This window comes from Lathamus discolor, chromosome 8 (assembly GCF_037157495.1).
Source record: "Lathamus discolor isolate bLatDis1 chromosome 8, bLatDis1.hap1, whole genome shotgun sequence".
Classification (NCBI taxonomy): domain Eukaryota; kingdom Metazoa; phylum Chordata; class Aves; order Psittaciformes; family Psittacidae; genus Lathamus; species Lathamus discolor.
Genome location: NC_088891.1, coordinates 22,103,060 through 22,125,128, shown reverse-complemented (window position 1 = coordinate 22,125,128; position 22,069 = coordinate 22,103,060). Strand labels below are relative to the sequence as shown.

The window sequence follows — 22,069 nt, the reverse complement described above, 5'->3', positions numbered from 1 at the left end:
ACAAAGTCACAGACCCCTTCAAACCTCCAACCCACGGCTGTAATGAACACAAGAATATTTATTGAGGAAAGTTCAGTACCGGCCCAATGAAGGGACTGATTTCTCAGTACTAAAATTAATGCAATGTAATCAAAGATTAGATTTCTGTTATCTGCAACCTGCTACCTTGGCAGTACCTCGTGCATGGCTCACAAACTCAGCAGGAAGGCCAGATATCCCCAAGAAGTTACCATCACCATTCATTCACAGTGGTAAAACCTTTGAGTGATGCTCTCCCCTTCTCACCTGTGCTCCCCTCCATGCTAAAAGCCAGCTGTGCCCCTTGGGACCCATATAAGCACAGGCCGCTTTGCGGTCCCAGCCACAGACAGAGCAGTTTCCCTGCCCTGAGGTGGTCCTTCTGGCCCACAAGGAGCTCTGCTAGGGGGATGACACTGCAGGTATGGTCACAGCTGGCCTCCAGGCTGGCTTCTTCAAAACAGCCCCAGGCTCTGAGCTTTGGCCTGCAGTTTGCTATTTGCAAAGAGCATGGAGAGATTGACCTGAATGTGCAGATGCTTCCCATAGACGGTGGGCTGGCCGGGCTTTGTTCTACAGGCTGTTACAGTCCCTGAGCATCCCCAAGGGAAGGTGTAACGGAAGGTGGAGCATTCATGCACCCTGTGATTGCCAAGCAGGAAGAGCTGCGGCAAGCACAGCCCTAGGGCAGTGCTGGGGCAGGAAGGTGAAGAACCAGCACCTCTGTCCTTGCTTCACCCATGTGGCTGGTGACATCCTCTCCCATTGTGTCTGCATGGACAAACCTTGTGGCCATGCAGAGATATCCAGGCTCTTCTGCGTGTGGGGGCTGCTGAAGAGCCAACCACGTGAACCACCATCCCTAACCAAACAGCAGTGTTTTGATTCAAACTATTCCCTACTGGTTCTCTATGTGTAGTTACCTGTTAATACTCTAACAGTGAATCCCTCAGTGCCATTCACCCTCATTATCATCTGATTTTGTAGCTCTATTACAAAGAAGCGCCTGCACAAGGTGACTGTGTAACCATGCAACAGCCATACATCAGCCTCCCATGGCCTCATCAGCACGTCTCAGGCAGGCAGTGACACAGGGAAAGGGCCGGGCACAGCAGCATCTCAGGGGCTGTGGTCACTGGGGTCACACTTCAGCATGACTTTGACCCCTTCCCCCCTCTTGGTGGTCTCAAATGCCTCAAGAGCCTTTTCCAGGGGGAAGCGATGCGTAACTAAGGGCTTGACATTGATCCGCTTGGATGCGAGCAGGGCAATTGCCACAGGCCACCTGCAAGGAAGATGGAAAGCAGAGAATGAGAACAGTTACCACCCTGAAGCCCCACATAAAAGGCACGGAGGAGCTTGGTTTCATTAGTCATTTCCTTAGCTCAGAAACCAAGGGGAGCTTTTCCTGAAACAATCTTCCAGAGGGGGAACCTCAAGCACCAGGCACAGGAGATGGGACAAGCCAGCTCCTCTCACCTGGCCTTGCTGCTTGCAGACTGATCACTGTGGAGCTCAAACTCAGTGACTTGGTACAGGGAGAAGAAAAGCCTTAGTCAGCTTCCAACCTCTTCTCTGGCAGAGAAGCACTCAATTTGATTGCCTTGCTGCTCCATGTGAATGGGCCAAATGAGAGTAGTGGAGATACAGTGGGATGCAGCAGCTGACCTGATTTCCAAACTCCCCACACTTAAACACATTTCTCATTTTAAGGAGGAGGTTGACTACATCTCATAAATCTTTCCTGGAGAACAACCTCTACAGGCTTGACAAATGACAGCTCTGAACAGAGCAGAAACCAGGCTGCAAACGTGTAGTGCTGGATCTCAAGCCCTGCCCAAGGAATACATCTGAGGACAGCTGAACTTCTGCCCTCAGGGTATACTCAAAGACCTTGTGCCTGTGCACCAGCTCTGCAGTTCAGTTCCCTGTAGAGAGCACAAACACTTTCAGACTGACTGCAGATGTACCTTCAGCTCCAGCAAAATTATGAAAACTAAACAAGGCTCTTGCTCATCCCGATATTCACTGATCTCCAGCAAGACTGATGATGTGATTTCCTTCCATAATCAGCGAGGAGAGCAGAGCTGGGCATCACCTGGCATAGGATGCAGCACTTGGGATTTTGACTCTGCCCAGAAAAAAGATTCCCCACATTCTCTGCCTCAAAATGCACAATATAACATTTAGGAAGGTGGATGCCAGAAGGCAGCTCCAGGTGGGTCCGGGCCAGGCCAGGCTGCTGCTTAAGAGATCTCCCAGCACAAAGTGTTGAACCAGCTAAAATTTATGTCTTCTTCCCTGCCGTGCCACGAGCCAGCACTGTCATGGACAAGCTGGTCCCTTACAAAACACCCTCAGCACCTGACCTTCCCTTTCTATAGGATGTAAGAGTTAAAGGCACAAATCACAGAAATAATGAAAGAAAGATTTGGGTTGGTAGGGACCTTAAGGATCAGCTAGTACTAATTTCCCTCCCATGGGCAGGGAAATTTCACTAGATCAGGTTGCTCAAGGCCCCATCCAGCCTGGTCTCTTCCTTCCTTTGCACCAAATGCTGCATGAAATGGGCCAGTACGACAACACAGCTGGGCTGCTTTTCTGTGGAAAAGTTTGCAGTGCAGGGCTCATCCAGGAACCAAGGCATAAAAGCAGGACACATCAGTCACACTGCATTGCTGCACTGACCTTTCAGAGTGACATGAGGTTTAACCAAGTGTAAGGAAAACCAGCCTTTTTCATGTCCTCCCTCCTTGTGTAAAGCAAGAATTGCTTAAGGACAGACTTGGAGACACATGAGCCCACCTTGCATGAGACTCACGTGTTACAATAGCGGAATATCCCCCGGATATCCACCTCCCGCACAGCAGCGTTCACAATGGGCACAGTGACCATCTCAGGCCCCAGTCCCACCAGCACCAAGGTCCCACCAGAACGAGTGGCCTGGAGAACAAACAAGTGTGTTATATTTTGCAGAACATCCTGAATAAATAACCCCACACTTTGCAGCTGTAATGGACTGCCTGGGGCATGGCAGAGAAGCAGGGGAAAGGCAGGAGGCTGTCAGGAGCCCATAAACATGAAACACACAGCACACCTTAAATAGCAATCTTTTAAAAACCTCAGAAGGATTTTGGCATCTAAATCTCATTCTGAAAAGCTACCAGCATTTAGGAGTGTGAAAAGTACTTCTGGAGTTCAATGGGAGGGATTCAAAACTAAAAGCCTGATGTTCCACTGGAATTTCTCTTTTTGCAGCTTGTCTCATTTGTCTCCTGTTCTTTCACTGTGAAACTCTGTACTACCTTTGCCACACTCTCCCATTAGGCAGTTCAGAACAGCAAAATTCCCCCCTTAACTGCCTGACTTGTTGGAATTGTCTTAATTATTCTCTTTATTTGGAAATATCTTCAACTTAACGGCAGATGCTGTCCTACTTGTACCAGCTCCCTGACACTGCTCTGTAGCCATACTTGGGGTTTGGGGTCTTACTGCAGTCTCTTTTGTAAGTGGTTAAGCACCTGAGCAACAAACCAGACATTTATCCCTGTGCTGCCTGCAAAGATATTAACTCTTTATTCATCTCTCTTAGTCTGTTGTCTGACAAGCACCTTCTCTCCCCACATCAAGTCCACTTCAATTAAGCACTATGGGAGTGAGGTAACTGTCATTCACTGTGGCATCCCAGAAAAAGAAAAGCCAATTCCATTACTGTTCTGCCTTGGGGACAAGTGATACTCACATAAATGCCAGCCTGGATGCAGGCCTGCACTCCTGTGCACTCTACAGTTATCTCGGGCATGCAGCCAAGCAGACTTTCCACTTTGGAGGCCACCTCCTGTGGGGTCTCGTTCTTCACCTGAATGGTGAAATCTGCCCCCACCTCCTTGGCTTTTTGCAGGCGAGAGGCAGATAAATCTGGGGAAAGACAAAACAACTCAAGAACGATGTGAAGCTGAAGGGGAGCAAGAATCTATTTTCTTTACCCCATCTGACATTTCAACAGAACCACCTTATTGGATGAACAGCTACCAACTCTCTCAGAATACAGCATTTGCCAGTGGTAGAACAAAGTAGAAAATTCCAGCCCACTTGTACCTTCTCAAGAATGTATGTAGATGACCGAGACCAAAGGGCTTCCCACCCTTGATGCAGGTAGGCCACCATCAAGGAGCCCTGATGGAAGCACAGATGTATGGGGTCTGACCATGATTTACAGGCCAGCACACAACCAGGAGAGGAAACAGTCTATGTTCCCTCCTTCAGATTCACACAGCCTTTGGTGAGGAGGCAGGGAGGAGACCTGCCCAGAGAAGGATAAGCAATGAGGACAATTTAAAGACACAGGAGATGCCGAAGGCTTTCCAGCTGCAGAACAGGGTACACTTCAAAGAGGCTAAAGCATAAACTCACAGATTAAATCCACACCATGCAAAGCAATGTCTGAGTGAAGGAACAGCTGCCACCACTAGACTTGAGGGGTGTTTTCTAAGACAATCAGTTTGTAGATCTCCCAGTTTCTCTTTGGAATACTGACAGTGTGCCAAGACAAACTAGAAGGCCAAGCTTAACTCCAAAGGGTATGCACATTGATGCCACAAGCAGGAATCACAGCAGGAACAGCCGTAGCCAAGCACTGTTGTGTTGCTGTCCCAACACTGCAGGGAAGAGGAACCTCAGTGGCAGCAAAAGCAAAAAGCAGCAGGTCAGGACAGACAGGGCAGTGTTGAGCTACACTTACCCTGCCTGAACAGTGTGGATGTGTCTTACCAAAGCTGCAGCTGTCTAAGACTGCACTGCCCAGTGTCTCTCTGGCAATGACTCTTTCATGAAGCAGGTTCACTAATTCACACAGGACCTCCATCCACTGGTGAAAATGGACTGTACAAAACCATGTTACACACACACTCAGCGAGTTAACCTAGGGAGGAGCTTCCAGTGAGCAAAAAAACCACCACTCACTTCTGCATTTTAGTTCCCTGGCTTTCAAGATTATTTGTGGCTGCTCACACCCTTAAGGATACCTATCAAAGGGCTCTAGGCAGAGGCAAGGTTGCTCTGACCTTCCTCCCTCATGGCCCAGAATCACCTGTCTATAGACAACACAGCACTGACAGGAGAGCACAGGAGGCACCACTGACTGCCTTTCTGACAGGAGACATCAGGCTCAGAGGATCATGAATGTGGCTATTTCACTTCCAATGATACTGGATGAGAGCAGATCAGGAGCTCTCTGAGGGCTTCCTCAATGAACCATCTGCAGATGCTTTCAGCTGAGAGAACTGCAGAAATGCATTAGTTATCAACACTAAGTGCATCCCTGCTGTTACAAACCTCTCCTATCCCTTCACCCTCCTTCTAACAGCACTGGAGGCCGCTGAGCATCTCTCCTCTAGTTTCTGTCACAGACGAATGAGCAGGCAAGCCCATGAAAAAAGGGAGTGGATCCGGCAATACAGTGGACCTCAGATACTCCACTAACACAGAGCAACAAAGCTGCTGATGCTACACTGCTGCAAGGGCACGGCTATACTCTGGTACTCTGTCCAGGGGGGTCTCAACAGCACTGTCATTATCTTTTGAATATCCACAAAATGGTTTGTAAAATGGAGTGAGCTGCCCTGTTCAGCAGCCACACTATGTCTTCTCTTTCATATCCCCTGGAAGGAAGCCACCCATCCCTCTCCATGCACCACTGGTTACCAGGACCTCTCTGGAGAGAAGGAGGTGGAGAGCAGAGGAGAATGGCATTTCCTATGCAGAAACAACCTCTTTGTCTTGCACTGAAGCAATGGTCTGGAGGGGCCTGTGTGCTGGCACTGGAAAAAAACATCTGGATCAACGGTGGAAACTAAATTGTAACACCAAAAATTTCCTAGACCCAAAACTGAGGGATGAGCAATGCCTCCTGCCAGAGGCCTAGAGGCTTGAAGACTCAGAAAATAATGCTGTTGCCAGGGGCATCCTCCTCTCCAGGGCACACAGTGCACCCACCCAGCACAAAGAGGAAAATGCCCTTCTCACTAGGGCACAGTCTTCAGAGAAGTCAGAGATGGGCACGGCATGAAAATATCAAGGGAAAAGAGAAGAAGGACAAGGCTACTGTTCTGACATGAGCCACTGACTCAGCCCCAGTGCTGGAAGGAAGCCAGGCCCCAGGACCTACCCTGCCCATCACAATGTGAACCTGATGTTACTTAACTGCCAGGGCAGGCAAAGGATATGCCCTACCTGCGGCAGGAGGGCTTAGGATGCTGGGTGTGGACACAGCCACCAAGATGAGCACCCAGGGACCTGTTGAGGGAGTTTCAAGAAGGGATAACGAATGGTAATAAAATGCAGATGAAAGAGGAATAGACAAGGCCAGGAAGTAAGGGCAGCATCACCCTGGAAGCCTCAAAACGGGCTCTCTTTCCTGCAGCTGCAGGATGCGTCAGTCACGTCTGTCCCTCCCAAACTGAACATGGCCTCAGGCCACGTGTACAGTCATGCTTGATCCTCTGCTACCTGAGCTAGAGACCTTCTGCTCTTGCTGCTGGAGATCCTCCATGCAGCATCAGCACGGACATGGGCATTTTTGAAGCACCTGAAGCACTAAGAAACACTCCTGCCTGGCACTGCTGGTGTCACCCAAATCTCAGTGTTCAGTAAGGAGACCACAGGGGCTCATCAGGGCTCCCAGCAATGGACGAAACTCCCCAAGAAGCTTGGTCTCAAAACACGAGCTTGCAGCAGTCACAGCTGGATTCAGCCACGCAGAATATCTGCCCCATCACTAATACATTTTATAATGTCTTTTTGGCAGAAACACATCCAGAGGCATTGTCCTGCAACAGGCCAGCCAGTGCATTTCAAAGTGGCCACAAAAGTCACTCTCAGTCAACAACCCCCCATTCCCCATATTTCCTATAGTTGGCCTCTGGTTTGCTGATCTGCTTGGGAAGGAAGTCCTCACATCAGAGAGAGACACAGGACACAGCAATACCATCTGACCTGTGATAACACCTTGGTACACCCGGCCTAAGTGAATCACCACTGAGCATCTACTGAAGCTGACATACGTGCAGATTATCAAATGAGGTTACTGCATTGTTTAGGGCTGCAGACATTTGTGAGTCTCCAGAAGGACTAAGTTGTTCATATTTTAAACCTTACTGTGGCTGAACCCCACAGAGCTCTTGGGAAACTGGTCCCTTACACAGTTAAAGTGTCACATCTTGCCTCTAGGCAGATACCTGCTTTCACCTCCCGCCTCCGGGAGCTAATGAAAATTTTGGCTGCCAGGATAAGAGCAGCTTGTTCTTGTATCTCTGCTCCCACGGAGTTATCAAATTACGCCTAAGCTTCTTGTGATGTTCTTAAACCAACTTAACGGGAAAATATCCTGACACTCTCTCACTTTTTGTGCTGATCTTCTTTCACACAGGAGTTGAACTCTGATCAGTTACTCACCTTCCCTGACTTTGACTCCATAGGTTCTGAGGGCACCAGCATCCAGGACTTCAGATTTAGATAGCACAAGGGGAAGTTTCCCTTAAGCAGGAATTGCTAGTTGTACCTTTAGTTACAGAGTAAGTCAAAACAGCCCAACACCTCCATATGAATACCCCATGTCACTTCACTTGCTGGGGAATAAGTCTGCTCTTTTACACGCCTCTAAGGAGAAAAGCAGCTTTTCAGAACAGCAATGTACACAGCAAGGCAAGGACAGGAGAAGGCTGCCCATAAAGATCAATCACACTCAACAGCAGAGTGGAGAAAGCCATAGTTCTTAGGGAAGAGTAGATGAGGACCCATGAAACAAACCAATCTTTTGCACCCTACTGCAGTCCATTAAATACATCAGCCGGACCCTCCCCCCAAAAGGCAGAACACTAGACTGCCAGGAATAAAGCACTCCAGGGAGAAGAGCAAAGGTTATCAAAAGCACTAATATCTTTCATCAGGAAAGCTGCTTTCTGGGAGGAAAGGCAAGTTTTGACACACATGTGCCTTTGGAAGGGTAGGGCTGAGTATTAATCTCTACCTACAGTGCCAGCTGGTCTGAGAGTCTAAGGGAGTCCCAGAGAAGGGACGCAACCCCTTGGCAGACGTAACTGTCCAAAATTCATTGACTCGAGGTGTGCTACAGACACTCACTGCAGAAGCTATAGGAGGACACTTCTCACCACGTCACGAAAAAGCTCTTCTAGATATTTCTCTATTTGTGTGTGGTTTGTCACAACACACACAAACATCTGAAGCCTGAACAAAGCGCTCAAAGCGCTGCACAGACAAACCTGCTCACAGACAAACATGTTGTAAAAGCTCTGGGTGATGAATTCAAAGAATCAAAGTACAGCAGAGCACAAGAGAGCTTTTGTGGGCAGACAGTCACCTCACCTCACAGGTGTTGGCTCCTAAAGCTGATGAAATAAAGAGTTCCTTGAGAGGGGCAGCAAAATCCCCTGCAGCAACAAGCCAAACTAAACCCATTCCTCAGCTCATGTCACAAAGACCTGACTAGGGACTGCCTCTGAGCATCTCAACTAATCACTTCTCAGGTGGGAGAATTCTACAAGTCAGGACCATTACCTAGACCAAGGCGTAAAGATATGAAGGGGTTAATTCCATGTAGTCAAGCTTGCTGACCACACAAACCAGGCATCAAGAACTTCCTATGGCCATGTAGAGTCCTATGGCACGTACTATATAGACCTGCTTGCCAAAGGTCCCCAGGAGCAGTCTACAGGCAGAGGCAACAGCAGCCCCAGTGTTACAGGGGAGAATGCACCAAAGCAGGACTGGAGATGGGTGGGCAGGCTGGACCAGCTACTTCAGCCTCATCAGCCCCTGCCAGCTCACCAAGCACTTCCCCACCCAAAGACCGGGTCACCCACCAGCTCAGCTTGACAGCAAGGTTTCTTACACATGACTCAAGAGGCAGAGCTGCTTTTCCTGCTACAGCAACCAACATCCTCAGACACTTCACAAAATCTGGACTGATCATGTCCACCAAGCACACGCCTGCAGGGTTGGGCCAGCAGAGCCAAAAGTGCCCTGAACTTGGCAGCAAGAGGATTTAGGGAGGAGAAGGCTATGATCTGCCTTAGGTTTTCACAAGAGCTACTCCTGAAGGATGTTTACGTAAAGGCAAGAAGGTGGGACATGAATTTTGTCTCTCAACTGAAGCTGAACACAGTTAATTGAAAGGGCAAAAATACTCTTGGCCCTAAGTGTGGGAGGTGCAGTAACAGCCTTCTGTAAGGTTCAGGTTGGGGCTTTGGCCCCAGAATGCTGTGGCAACCTGTGCTCACTGTCTAGTCATACCTGTAACTGCTCCTCCCAGCCATCAGCACTCAGAAACATCCAATAGTAGTAGCATGAGCTGGAAACACCACTTTCAGGCCTGTTCAAAACCCAGATGGAAATTTCAACCAGGGAACTTCCTGAGGTTACTCCCTCTCTCTGTTCTTCTGGGCAAGGTATGCAGAAGAGCCTGAACTTTTGAGGAGATGGAAGCAGCTGGGCTGCGTTAGCATGGCAAAGAGAAGAGGGGATCAAACAGCTGCCTGCAACAACTACAAGGGCAGCTGCAAAGATGATGAAGACTCATTTCACTTGTTGAAGCACCTGAGAATGATTGTTTTTGAGTGGATCCCAGAAAAAGCTTCTTCATTAAGAGGTAGCACAGTCCTGGAGCAGGTATCCAGAAAGGGGATCTCCATCCTCAGAGTTTTTCTAGATGCAGCCAGAAAAAGACATGGCTCAAGCAGCAGCTGGACTAGAAATCTCCTGGACACAGTTATTTAGGGAAGGCCCATTCCTGAAATGCAGGAACCCTGAAAAAGCCATTTCAGTCATTAAGGATAATCAGGAAAATGAACCCTTCAGCAGGACAGCAGAAAGAAGGGCAGCAAAGGAGGACTGGAGAGGCACAATGTGGTTGCACACAGAAAGGACTGTGCAAACACTATGTCCGTGCTATCAACTAGCTCTACAAGAGAAAAAACCTGCTCAGAGCAAACCTCCAAGAACAGCTCCAAACAGGGTCTCAGATACAGTGTGTTGCCTGGCCTGCATGCCTAGGTGAAGACTAGAAGCAGATACAGTTAAGGTCTATAAGCACTACAAGGAAGACAAAACCCAGTCCTCAAGACTTAATCTATGAGCTAAAGGCAAAACACAAAGTTGAGGTCAGAAAAGCTCAAAATGGAAAAAAAAAACCCCAAACCAGACCAGGTAGTGATCAGAGGCACTGGGGGCAAGCACAGCTTCTGTAATTCTGCTTTGTTGTACACACAAGACACACTGCCCCTTCCCAAAAGACCTGCTGAGAGTTTGAAAGAGGTCTCTAGACTTGACTCAAGGACCACTCATTTTCCTCTGGTTTACTCTCCTGGAAGTACTGTAGCTACTCCACCAGCATGACTTGTCTGTGCTAGGAAGCAGAAGTTACTACCCCAGCCGGCTAACCTAGCAGAGAAGCACCAGCTGCAACCTGCATCTTCTTACAGATCCCAGTTAGTGCAAGAGATCAAAGACTTGTCCTGACGTGCTTATTAGGATGCCCTCCTAACAGACACACACTACTACTCCATTCATGAACAGACTTTCCACTGTGCTTAGGCTGTCTTCCCTAGCAGTTACCTTGAAGGAATAATTTGGAACTAGTCAGTGTTGTACCATGGGAAACAGGCACACTCTTAAGGGTTAAAAGGACTTACCTGTAATTACCACAGCTGCTGCACCCATCATCTTAGCAACAAGCACATTTACAAGGCCGATTGGTCCTGGGAACAAAGGGGAGAGAAGAGAATATATACAACTGCCAGACAGCCCCAGTCACAGGCTCTGAAGCTGCCCAGAGCTCAGCATGTTCCTAGGCTAAAGGAGGCTCTGACTGTGTTTCAGAGCTGTTCACCTGGATCACAGTATCACCATGATTCCAGGGTACTGAGACCAGCTGCTGAGAGAGCAGCTATTGCTACACAAGGGACTCTGCAAGGAAAACCACCACCCGCTTCTCTGCTCCCTCAAGCTGGTAGGCTCTGCACACCCAGACACTGCCCTTTGCATTTGGACTGCTCAAAATGCAGCACTGTAGCTCAGCATGGCTAAAACAGACTCATGGTCCCCTCAGCATCCCTGTAACTCTGCCATGAGGCACACCTACAGCAGAGCCCAGAAGCACATCTTGTAGCCTGGCTGCTGCCTTCCATACCACAGCAGGCAGAGAACCCCAGATCTGAATACATTCACTGTACCAGAGCCAGACACGAAGACTTTGCTTCCCAGAGTGACTCCCGCTCTTTTGCAGGCATGGATTCCCACTGAAAGGGGCTCAATAAGGGCTCCTTCTTCAAAGGTGACATTATCTGGGAGCCTGCAAGAATCACACACAAGCAACAGTCACTGAAGAGGTTTATGAGGGTGATGATGAAAGCCACGGAACTCAAAGACCAAAGACTGCCCTAAATCATGGTGCCAAAATACATTCTTATGCCTGGTCTGAGAAATGCAGGGCTGGAATGCTTTCAAAGAAGTTATATTGCCTTTTTCCCTCCTCTGAAGCAGCAAAGAATAATAGAATGGTTTGGGTTGGAAAGGACCTTACAATCATCCAGTTCCAACCCCCTGCCATGGGCAGGGACACCTCACACTACCATTGTTGCCCAAGGCTCTGTCCAAGCTGGCCTTGAACACTGCCAGGGATAAAGCGTTCACCGCTTCTTTGGACAGCCTGTGCCAGTGCCTCATCACCCTCACAGTAAAGAACTTCTTCCTTATATCTAACCTGAACTTACCCTGTTTTAGCTTCAACCCACTACCTCTTGTTCTATTGTTATCATATCAAGTGCTCCTAAACCAGTTACCAGTGAAGTCTACCCAAGCACCAAACCCAGAGACCCACAAACTTTCCCATATTATCTCTCCAGAATGTGGTGAGTCAACCCAAAAATCCCTTTGCCACTCATTTGGAATAACCCCCACAGCTCCCTACCCTGAAGGCTGCCCTATGGCTGGGATCTACCAGTGAGCTCCCAGACCCCTTATCTGGGTCAAATCATTCTGCTCCACACTTTTAGAAAACATCTTACTGCCAATGCTGATGCCACATAAAGTAAAGGCAGCCAGATCCAGGTCTCTCATCCTGCCCTGGATATCCTCCCCTGATGCACCAACTGTTTCAACTAGTGGACTGGGCCCAGCATAAACCCTCCTACCAACAAGGAAAAGTGCGTACAGTGGGTATCAACTTTTGGACAGAAAAAGCATCGTAACACATTAAGTGATGGAAAAAGCAGAGGGGATAAAACTTTTCTGAACTGTAGACAGAAATAAACCTCAGACCCACAACTCAGTCCTCCAGAAAGCCCCCAGCATGGGCTGTTACACTGTGAGAAAGGTCTTTTGGACAGCCCTGGAAAGCTCAAGGTCAGATCTCAGCCAGGACAAAGTAACGGAAATGACAGCTGTGGGAAGATATCTGTAAGATAGCTCTATGTCCCTTATCTCCAGGAGGTATTAAAGGACTGACTCTAAGAGTTCAGTTGTCTCAGAGTTTGGCATCACATTTGCTACTAGTCGGTCTGCTCTCCTCCGTCAGTGGGGAGGGCAGCTTTGCAGCATGATCCCATATTACTCAGAGCATCCAACACAGTCTCTCCATCAGCAGAAGGACAGATAATATCTGCTTAAATATATGAGAGACCACTGAGCTCAGCCATCACCTCTTCTACGCAAATCTCTGCTGGCAGAGGCATTTCATGCCAGGGAATCTGCAATGCATCAGACAGGCCTGCATTGCTGACCTGAAACTGAGAGCACTAGAATCAGGCTTTGCATTTCAAAGCTTAAAAAAAAATATAAAATAGCCAGAGTGGTATTTCCTCAAATTGAAGAAAAAAGGCAACTACAAACCCACCACCGCTTCCCATGCAAAAACTAGTGATGTTGTCAGAAAATGTTAATAACGCACAGGAAAGCAGTGACAGCAAGTCTGGACGAGTTGAGAAGTGAGTCCCACCCAGCCCAGCACGTCATCCCACTGCAGCTGCTTGGGATCCACTCTGAAAGAAACTTCCTGCCTGAGGACTTTCATGAGAAAAGCATTCAAGTGCCTCTCCCAACAGATTGATCCTGAACACTTCCTCTGCATACACCAAAGATGCTCCTGCTCATGGAAGCACCAGCTCCCCACAGACTGAGAAAGGACAAGCTCCAGCCTCAGGGGACCACCACCCTAGACTGGTTTTAAATCCTTGTGTAAATGCACTTCTGTGGGTATAATGTTTCAGAGGTTTAATCAGGTTTCTAGTGTATTTGCCAGAGTACATAAGCACAGACTTGCTTTTAAGCAAATGTGTCATCCTACCAGAGTTAAATACCTACTCAAGTTTGCTGAACTGGATATGAAAACAGATGTGTAATGCTGGCAGCTTAGTGGGGCCACTCAGCACCACACAAAAAAGCACTTTAGCAGGGACATTGCTTTCTGTTCCTGTTCTGCTCTAGATAGGATGACTGTTCTAAATGACAGAGGGAGGCATCAACAGCCAATGTAGCCCTTCCTGAAAAGCAGCAGTAAAGATAACAGCTCAGAAACCTTCAGGCACTGTTCTTAAAAGGCAAGGATATAGAAAGCAGAAAAGAAACTAAGAGCAGGTAACAAATATGAAAAGGAAAATAATTAAAGTGTAAACCAATGGTGACACCCAGGAAATATGCAACACGTTTGTTTATGTCTAGCACCAGAGGGAATAAACTACACCTGCCTGACAAACCCTTGCAAAGTGGCAGTCATCCAAGCCTTATACATGTTATTAACGGGTCAGAAAGCAATAAAACCTGTTGTGTGCAAGTAAAGAGTGCTCACTGCAATACTTAAAGGGGCCAAGAGATGATTGTTTCAGCTAATCCCTCTCAGGGAGTATTACTTCTCTGCAGAGGGAGCACCAACTAACTTGTAGCAGTAGCTGGCACTGTGCTTGTAGTAGCGGCACAGGTTCCCATTATCAGGAGGCGTTGCGCAGAAGAAGATTGTTGGGGACAGGTTGTAGCGGCCAGTTTTGCAGAACTCATCCATTTCTCTTGGGACACCAGGCTCAATGGCCACTCGATCACCTGCCAGGGTGAAAGCACACTGTTACTTAGGAAGAACGTGAGTGCATAGGTAGCACAAACTGACCACGTAAGACAGCATGAAACCTTAGCACAAAAGCGTGAAGGTCATCTGCTAACTGAGAAAGATCACACTGCACACACCAGGCAAGTTCCTAACACTTCCTTCACAGTGGCCTCATCCCCAAGATCTTCAAGTTACTTGAGCCAGTAACAGAAGAACAGACACATACAAACACATACAAACCTCTCTCCAGCTGCCCTGCACTCAACCTTAGCAGATGAAAAGGCAGTCCCCACCCCAGGCAATCACATGGTGAGGAGAGCTTTTTCAGAATCCATAGTTAATTGGAAGAGGAAATAATCAGGACAAAGCAAGGGATCTCTGCTGGCCACCATGCTGCCAGCTGGAAAGGGCTGCCCCTTTGGGAACAAAGCTTATGGTGCAGAAGCAAATCCACAAGTCATGAAGAACTTATTGGGGAACAGAGACATCATCATGGTCTGATGGAGTAACCTGGACTGCTGGAAGGACTCATGCTGCAGGACGAAGAGCAATTATATAATTGCAATCATGAGGCAGGACGGACTAAACAAAACAAGAGTGTGACTGCAGTACAACTTACAAGTATGCAAGGCACACAAGACAGGCCATTTTATTTGGCAGAGGAAGACAGTTAAAGGCAAATCTCTCAGCAAATCTCTCCACCAACAGGCTTTCAGTCAGAACAGGGAGAAGCAGGAGGATGGATAGAAGTAAAAAGCCATCCAGCCCACTGCACCACCTCTGAAACAGCAAACTGGGGATGTCTCAGGGTGACAGGAGCAGGACAAGCACATTCTGAATGTTCTCCCAGCTTCTCACTATATTCAGCTATGGGCCTCCTAAGCTGCATGTGGCTTCTTTGTATTTAGTAACCCTCAACATTTCTCCTCCTCCTTCCACCACATAAACTTTAAGGATCCTTTGCCACGGCAGCCTGCAGGTGAAGCTGCTGCATCTCAGGTAAATGCTGCACCTGGCTCCCACTGTCCCATCTTCCATAGAATCACAGAATCATGGAATCCCAGGTTAGAAGGAACCTCAAGGATCATCTGGTCCAACCTTTCTTTGCAAAAACACAATCAAGACAAGATGGCCCACTACCCTGGCTGATTCTTAAAACTATCCAACACTGAGGAATCCACAACTTCCCCAGGGACATTATTACAATAGCTGATTGCTCTCATTCTGAAAATTTTTCCTCTGATGTCCAACTGCAATCTTTCCGGAATTAACTTGTGCCCATCACCTCTCATTTTTTCCACAGGACTCCTTGCAAAAAGGGAGTCTCTGTTGTCTTTTTAGCCACCCTTAAATACTGGAACATGGTCATAAGGTCTCCCCTGAGCTGCCTTTTCTCCAGGCTGAACAAGCCCAGCTCTCTCAGCCTTCCCTCACACGGCTTCCCAGGCCTTAGATCACCTTTGTGGCACTTCACTGGACCCTCTCCAGCCTGTCCATGTCTTTTTTGTGCAGTGGCGACCAAACTGACCTCACTATTCCAGGTGTGTCCTGACAAGCAGTGAGTAGAGTGGGACAACGACACCTTTATGAACAAGGTGATGCCTTTGTTGATGTTCCCCAACATCCTGTTGGTTTTCTTTGCTGCAGCTGCACACTGTTCACTCCTGTTGAGTTTTTGTCCCCCAGGACTTCCAGGTCCCTTTCCACAGAGCTGCTCCCAGCCTGGCATATCCCAGCCTGTGCCGCACTCCTGGAGTGTGTTCTCAGGCACAAGTCCTGGCACTTGTCCTTGCTGAACTCCATGATGTTCTCATTAGCCCATGCTTCCAGCCCATCCAGGTCACCCTGCAGGGTGCCTCTCCCTGCCAAAGTGGCCATTTCCCATTCAGTTTGGGTACACTTGATCCCACCTTCCAGACCATTTATGAAGACACTGAACAGCGCTGGGCCCAATATTGATCCCTGAGGGACCCCACTGGTGACAGGTCCCCAGATGGAGAAAGAGCTGTTCACCACCACCCTCTGGGTGCCCATCAGCCTGCTGCCCACCCAATGTACATACCACTTGTCTAGACTGTAACACATCAGTTTCTCTAGGAGGCTGTAGGATACTTTATGTGCCCTCTCCCTGCCCTCCATGAGCCTTCAGACCTGTATCAGATGTCCTTGAGTTGTCTCTCCAGCTCCTAGGCTCAAGTACCTTAGTCATTTGTCATAGAGACGCTGCTCCACATCTTATCATCTATGTGTCCTCCTCTGAAACTTTTTCACTTCTTTTATACCCCTTTGGAAAGCAGGAGACCTGCATGCAGAGCTTCAGATGTGCAATGATGCCCTCTGAGTCTCTATCCCTTTCCTAACATGGATTTGCATTTTTCACCATTACTGTGCCAACATCACCATGCACTGTGTCAAAGGTCTCACTCTTCAGCAGTGATGGTCAGCCCATTTTAGATACGAAGCTGGTTTTATTTCTTCTGTCATGGACACAACTTTCTGTTTACCTGCATTGAATTTCACCTGCATCTTATTGCCCCAGCATCCTTAAGGTCTCTCTGTAACTCTTGCTAGCTCTCCTGTGTCTTCTCCACGCTGCCTATGTTGCTGCCATCAGCGGACTTTGACAATTCACTGCTCAGCCCATTTTCTAAGGTATTCATGAGCACACTGAAGTGTAGAGGTCACATCTGGGGCCTGGTACAGTTGCTCCAGTGACCTCTCTCCACTGCAGGAGGCCATCTGTTCCTTCAAAAACATATGCAGCAAAGAAACATTAACAGCAGGTTGCTGGCAAGAGCAACATACGTGGTTTTTGATGCTTTATCTAGATTCTTCAAAAGGCACCTTCTACCAGCATTCATCCTACTCTGCATTAAACTGAGGTCAGATCAGCTCAAAATACCCCATGATAAAGCATAGCTAAGAATTCCATAAACTACAGTGGCCAAACTGCATGATTAACTGCAGCACAGTGACACTCTTTGAAGGAGAAGGTCACACTGTGCAATTCACAGCTCAGAACATCAGATAAACAAATGTAACAGAAAAGCACAGCCTGTTATCAACACATTCTCCTGAAATGATCCGCAGGAAAACAAATAAAAAGAGAGTTTTGATTCAAATTACCTGGCTTGAGGTGAGTCACCCCTGATCCCACTTTGACCACAGTCCCGGAAGCTTCATGCCCCAGCACCATGGGATCCTTCACAACAAAATCCCCAATTCGACCATGTTGCCAGTAGTGAACATCAGAGCCGCAGATCCCCACGGAATGCATCCGCAGCAGGACCTCTGCAGAAAGCGGGGAAAGGTCCCTTGTAGAAAAACCTCCCTTCTTTGGCACTGGGAGAGCGACAGGTGTGCTGTCCCTGTGCCCCACAAAGGCCAAGCCAGCACTGAACCATTATATACATATATATATATACTATATATACTAGTACATATATTTACTAGAATATATAGACCTGAACTGCATGGGCACACCTTAGGATTCATGAGGCCCCTGAAAACACAAAACTGTACAAGGATTTACAAATCAGGAAAGCTTAAAATATGGTAAGGCCCCTGTCAACAAAAGGTAATACAATCTAAAAGGGGCGTGACTGTTACTGGAGCAAAAATAAAAGAGCAAGTCCATTTAATTTCTCCTTCTTCCTAAGTTGATTTCAGCCCTGAAGACTCAGTGAATCAAACTTCTTATCGGCCCATATGCCTGGCCTATTAACACACAGTCCTCCAGTAAGGTCATCTGACGTGTCCCAAAAGCTACTTAATGTGAAATACATGAACTGATGAAACAGAAAGCAAAAAAAGCCAGATAAGAGGTGTATCTGTGACTGCTCCAGCTCTTCTTTTCAAGTGGAAATGCAGCGTTATCTCTTTCAGCCAAGCATTCTTTTTTGGATTGTTTTATACTTTCTCAGTATTATTTTATCTCTATAATATCACGGAGTGACAAACGAGAGTAAGAAAAGAAAGAGATTAGCAAAGAAAGCAGACAGAAGCAGTCATCTCTAGACCTACCATTGGGACCTGGCTCCGGGATTGGATGGTTTTCCTATGGACAAAAAGGAAGAGAAAAATCATTCCACAAGAATCAAGAAAGGTGTAGGAATTACAGGAACACAATCTGACCTATATTGATATAGGTATATTGATACCTTTATGTATCAATAACACAGATAAGTTCAGACTTCACTGCCTTAGACTCCTTACACAAGCTGTGTGTCAATGCAAAGAGTGCCACTGGCAAAGAAACTTTAGAAGAAGCCCAGGAGGGTCACACCCCAAGGGGCCGCCAGTAAGGCCAAGGGAACATGACAACCACCTCCAGTGTCTCCAGCAGTACGAACAACCCAAGGAAAACTCACGCATCTGGGTGTAAGCCAGTTTAGAGACCAGCAACAGAGACTGGATGTGGCCAGATCCACCCTCACAAGTCTCATACACCTTCTAGTTTTGGAGATGCATTGTTGAACTAGAAGGACCATCTCAATTCTTACCGAATTCATCACTCAATTCATCACCAGAAGGTGATGGTTTTTATTTCTAGCAGGAGTCAGGCTGCACTTGCTTCTAGTGAGGTGCAGTTGTATCAAAGGAATTACCCATACAGACACCATTTGGCCTTTGGCACATGCCGCCTGACCTATGCAGGAACTGTAAAAAATCAACTGCTTCCCTGATAATCATCCCCTGAACAAGCTGCTGCACATAGCCAAAGTCTGCATGCTCGTAAGAGCCCTCCTGCCAGAAGTGTTTGCACAGAAAACTGCCTGTCAATGTTTGCTCATGTAAATCTTCCTTCCCCAGTTTGGCACTTCCCAAACAGGCAAACACAGACCTTCTGCAGCACTGCAATGATTCTAGGAATATCCAAGGAACCGCTGGAATATCCAAGTGCTCAGTCTGAAAAGCAGAATCAGACTGAAGCATCCACTGAAAATAAAGGCCCCTGTCTCCACGAGGGTACTCCAGCACAAGCACAGACACGACCTGTGCAGCTGCTCCCTTTGAACCCTCCTGCTGCTTCTCGCTTGGGCTCTGACATCAAAAGCAGGAACGTGTCAGCCTCCAGTTGGGCTCACACTGTCCAAGGGGCTGTCTGCCCAACGGCACCCACCCTCTCTCCCTCCGCTCCACCACTCTCCTTCCCTCCACACGACCCAAAGCGGGGCTCGGGTGGCCCCTAGCCATGTGGCAGCCCCAAGCTTTGGGATTCCTGCACCCTGCTTGGTCAGCCCCCTCGGACACGGGAGCAGCCGCTGCGCTTCCCGCTGCCAGCCCAGGGGCAGTTCAGCCCTGGCGCGGCACAGCTCGGGGGCACCGGACACCCCTCAGCCCTCAGCCCCAGAGGGCTCCCGGCCCCTGGGAGCTGCCCATCGGCCCGGCTTGCCCCGGCTCCCTCCCGCCCCGGCCCGGGCCGCTCTGCCAGGCCGCCCCTCCGCCGTCCGGCCCTGCCGCCCGGCGCCCTCTGCCTGGGCCCCGCCGAGCCGAGCCAAACCGAACCGAACAGCGGCGGCCGCGGACAGCCCGCTCCTCCCTGCCCGTACCAGGCGCAGGTCCCCGGCTCGGTGCACCACCACGGCCAGGTTCTGCCCCGGCGCCGCCATGGCTCGGCTCGGCTCGGCTCGGCTCGGAGCGGCGCCCGGGTCCAAAGGCCGGCGGCGGGGCCTCCCACCGTTGGGCCGCCCCTCAGCCCCCGGCCGCCCTCTGCGCCAGTCTCGGCACCGCCCCCGCGGCATGGAGCGGGCAGGCGCGCTCCAGGCCCGGGCCTCGGCGGCAGGCCTCGGGTCACAGAGCGCGCTGCAGGCGCGGAGCTGGACCCAGGCCCGATGGGGCCAACGCCGCAGGGCAGCCAGGGCCCAGCAGGCCCTCGGTTCCACCCCGGCACCTGCACGGCCTGGGGAGCAGCTTCACCTGGGGTCCCACTGGCTGCCCTCCCTGCGCCCCAGCCCCGGCCAGGCGCGGTCCTTGTGTTTCAGAGCGGGCCCTGTACCCTCTCGTGTCGTGTCTGCCCATACGCATGCTGGTGCTGTGCAGCGTGCAGCGGGTTGGTTCGCACCAGCGCTGGTGTGTGCTGGCAGCGACAGGGTGCTGTGCAGTTCAGCTAAAGTTCAAGGAAATGTGGGCCTGTGGGCTTGCCTGGACCCAGCCAGCCGGAGGAATGGGGCTATCTCAGCTGTGGAAATGCCTTACCGGGGTTAAAATAAAGAGATTGTGATGATTCCTGGTTTCAGGGATGAAAGGTTTTCCACCCAAGCAGACTTGGCAAAGATCTCAAGATTATCCACTCCAGTGTCCCCTGAGAGCATTCTGAAGCTGAAAACTTTCCAAGCTTGACTCCCTTGGTAAACTAGAAAATGGACATGATTATGTCATGCAAAGTTGCCAGAACCAGCTGAAAATAGCCTGGACTTTTAATACTGCTTTTTTCTTCTGCTTGCATGAATGGGAGTATCTATGAATTTGCTTTTATTGCAAAAATGTTTCACTTTCCAGGCAGGAGAGGGCATTTCTTTTCCCCCTATCAAGGTCATTTTCTGTAACGTGTACCTGAGTTGGAGTGAGCATGAAATGAGTGGCTGTGAGCCAGCCCTGCGGTTACTCTGAGAGCAGTGGAAGACGCTTGTGTGTGAGCAGAGCTGTGTCAAAACACCTTACTCAATATTGACATGGTAATGCAGTTCCTGCCAGGTGCACTGCCTCAGAGGTGCAACAAGAATATTTGCATATCTGCAGAATACTGAAAGATGGGAAACAGACTCTCTTCCTGGATACACTCATCTTCTCAAGGCACCCATTTGCACCTCTCCTTCTTAGGATGTATTTGCAAGCAGCCTCCAAACTTGACTTGCTGTGCAAATTGTCTGTTATCCTGTCCGCTTCCCAGCGTGGAAGGTGCTGTGAAATCCCCCAGCTCTAGAGCAACGTGCAGCCTCTTTGGCTCCCTAAATCTGAAGGGGCGCTGGAGGCATGTACTGGGGCCTCCGCTGGGAACCTGGGGCTCTTGCTGTAATACACGTCCTTTGGGATCTTACGTGGGTTTTGCTCCCTGGGTACATTGCAGGGTGTTGAGTGTTCCCCTGGGAGCTGTCACAGGAGTCATCTTCAACTCCTGTATCACTAAGTCTTGTTCTCCTGATGGACTCTCTTCCCCAACATTGCTAATTTTCAGATAAACCCCTGAAAAAGTGGAGTTGCCTAGACTTATTCATGTCTGAGGGTGCCTGGGAAGCTTGTGATTCCTATGTGGCCTTATCCCTCCTTTTTCTGAAGGGAAATTTCTCAGAGGCTCAGTGCTTGCCCTGGATGATTTATGTCCTTTTGAAACCACCTCCGTTTCATGGGGCACAGTAGCAGACTGCTGTTGCAAAAGTAGAGCTGTACCCTTGCATGCTGGAGCACACACTGGGATTTCCTCCTTGTGCATCAAACAGACCAGGCAGGGGTGTTGGGCAGGCAAAGAAGTGTGTGTTTTTATTGCCACGGGCTCTTTTGCTGCGAAAGGGGCTTCTTTGCTGCTTCGTTCTGCTTTTGTGCACCAGTGGATGCTTTGAAGAACCTGGCCTCTGGCTGCTACTGTGCCTGGGTCTTACTGCCTTGATAGGGCAGGTTTAAAGTGCTTTGCTTCTGTTGTATTCTCTCCCAGGAGGAACCAATGGTGCTGAATCTTCTTCTCAAGGCACAGTGATGCCCTTGGCCAGCATAACCCTGTGGCCAGACAGCCTCTTCTCCTGCCCTACAGCGTGGTGGGGAGAGAGGAGTTTCCTTGCCAGCGTTTGGCCAGACAAGTGGCTATGTTGGGGCATGAGAGTTGGTTCCTTCGGCTATTCTGCTCTTCCCTGCCATGACTGTCAGCACTGTCTCCAGTTTCCTCCCCTTCTCTTTTCCACTTTCCTTCTGGATGAGATCCACTTCACATTTTCCATCCGTTTTCTC

At 49.1% G+C, this 22,069-nt stretch overlaps 1 protein-coding gene across 3 annotated transcripts; it reads right to left on the bottom strand.

Moving 5' to 3' along the window:
- Positions 1-38: 38 nt before the first annotated feature.
- Positions 39-19,816, bottom strand: SORD (sorbitol dehydrogenase). 3 transcript variants are annotated; one of them, XM_065688335.1, is made up of 9 exons: positions 19,681-19,815; positions 18,152-18,185; positions 17,255-17,419; positions 13,965-14,124; positions 11,265-11,383; positions 10,725-10,790; positions 3,761-3,891; positions 2,840-2,961; positions 39-1,303 (listed from the first exon to the last, which is right to left on the bottom strand). In XM_065688335.1, the coding sequence occupies exons 1-9, from the start codon at positions 19,738-19,740 to the stop codon at positions 1,138-1,140; spliced, it is 1,023 nt and encodes a 340-aa protein (XP_065544407.1). In that variant the 5' UTR covers positions 19,741-19,815; the 3' UTR covers positions 39-1,137. The 3 variants fall into 3 exon arrangements, with proteins under 3 accessions (XP_065544407.1, XP_065544406.1, XP_065544408.1); XM_065688334.1 differs by having other exon boundaries at positions 3,761-3,936; positions 19,681-19,814; XM_065688336.1 differs by lacking the exon at positions 17,255-17,419 and having other exon boundaries at positions 3,761-3,936; positions 19,681-19,816.
- Between the last annotated feature and the right edge of the window lie 2,253 nt (positions 19,817-22,069).

Excerpts from the sequence above, each read along its gene's own strand:
- SORD (XM_065688334.1), bottom strand. The coding sequence starts at position 19,740 with ATGGCGGCGCCGGGGCAGAACCTGGCCGTGGTGGTGCACCGAGCCGGG. Across the intron at positions 18,186-19,680 it reads GAGCCGGGGACCTGCGCCTG|GAAAACCATCCAATCCCGGA; the intron begins GTACGGGCAGGG and ends TTTTGTCCATAG. Across the intron at positions 17,420-18,151 it reads CCCGGAGCCAGGTCCCAATG|AGGTCCTGCTGCGGATGCAT; the intron begins GTAGGTCTAGAG and ends CGCTTTCTGCAG.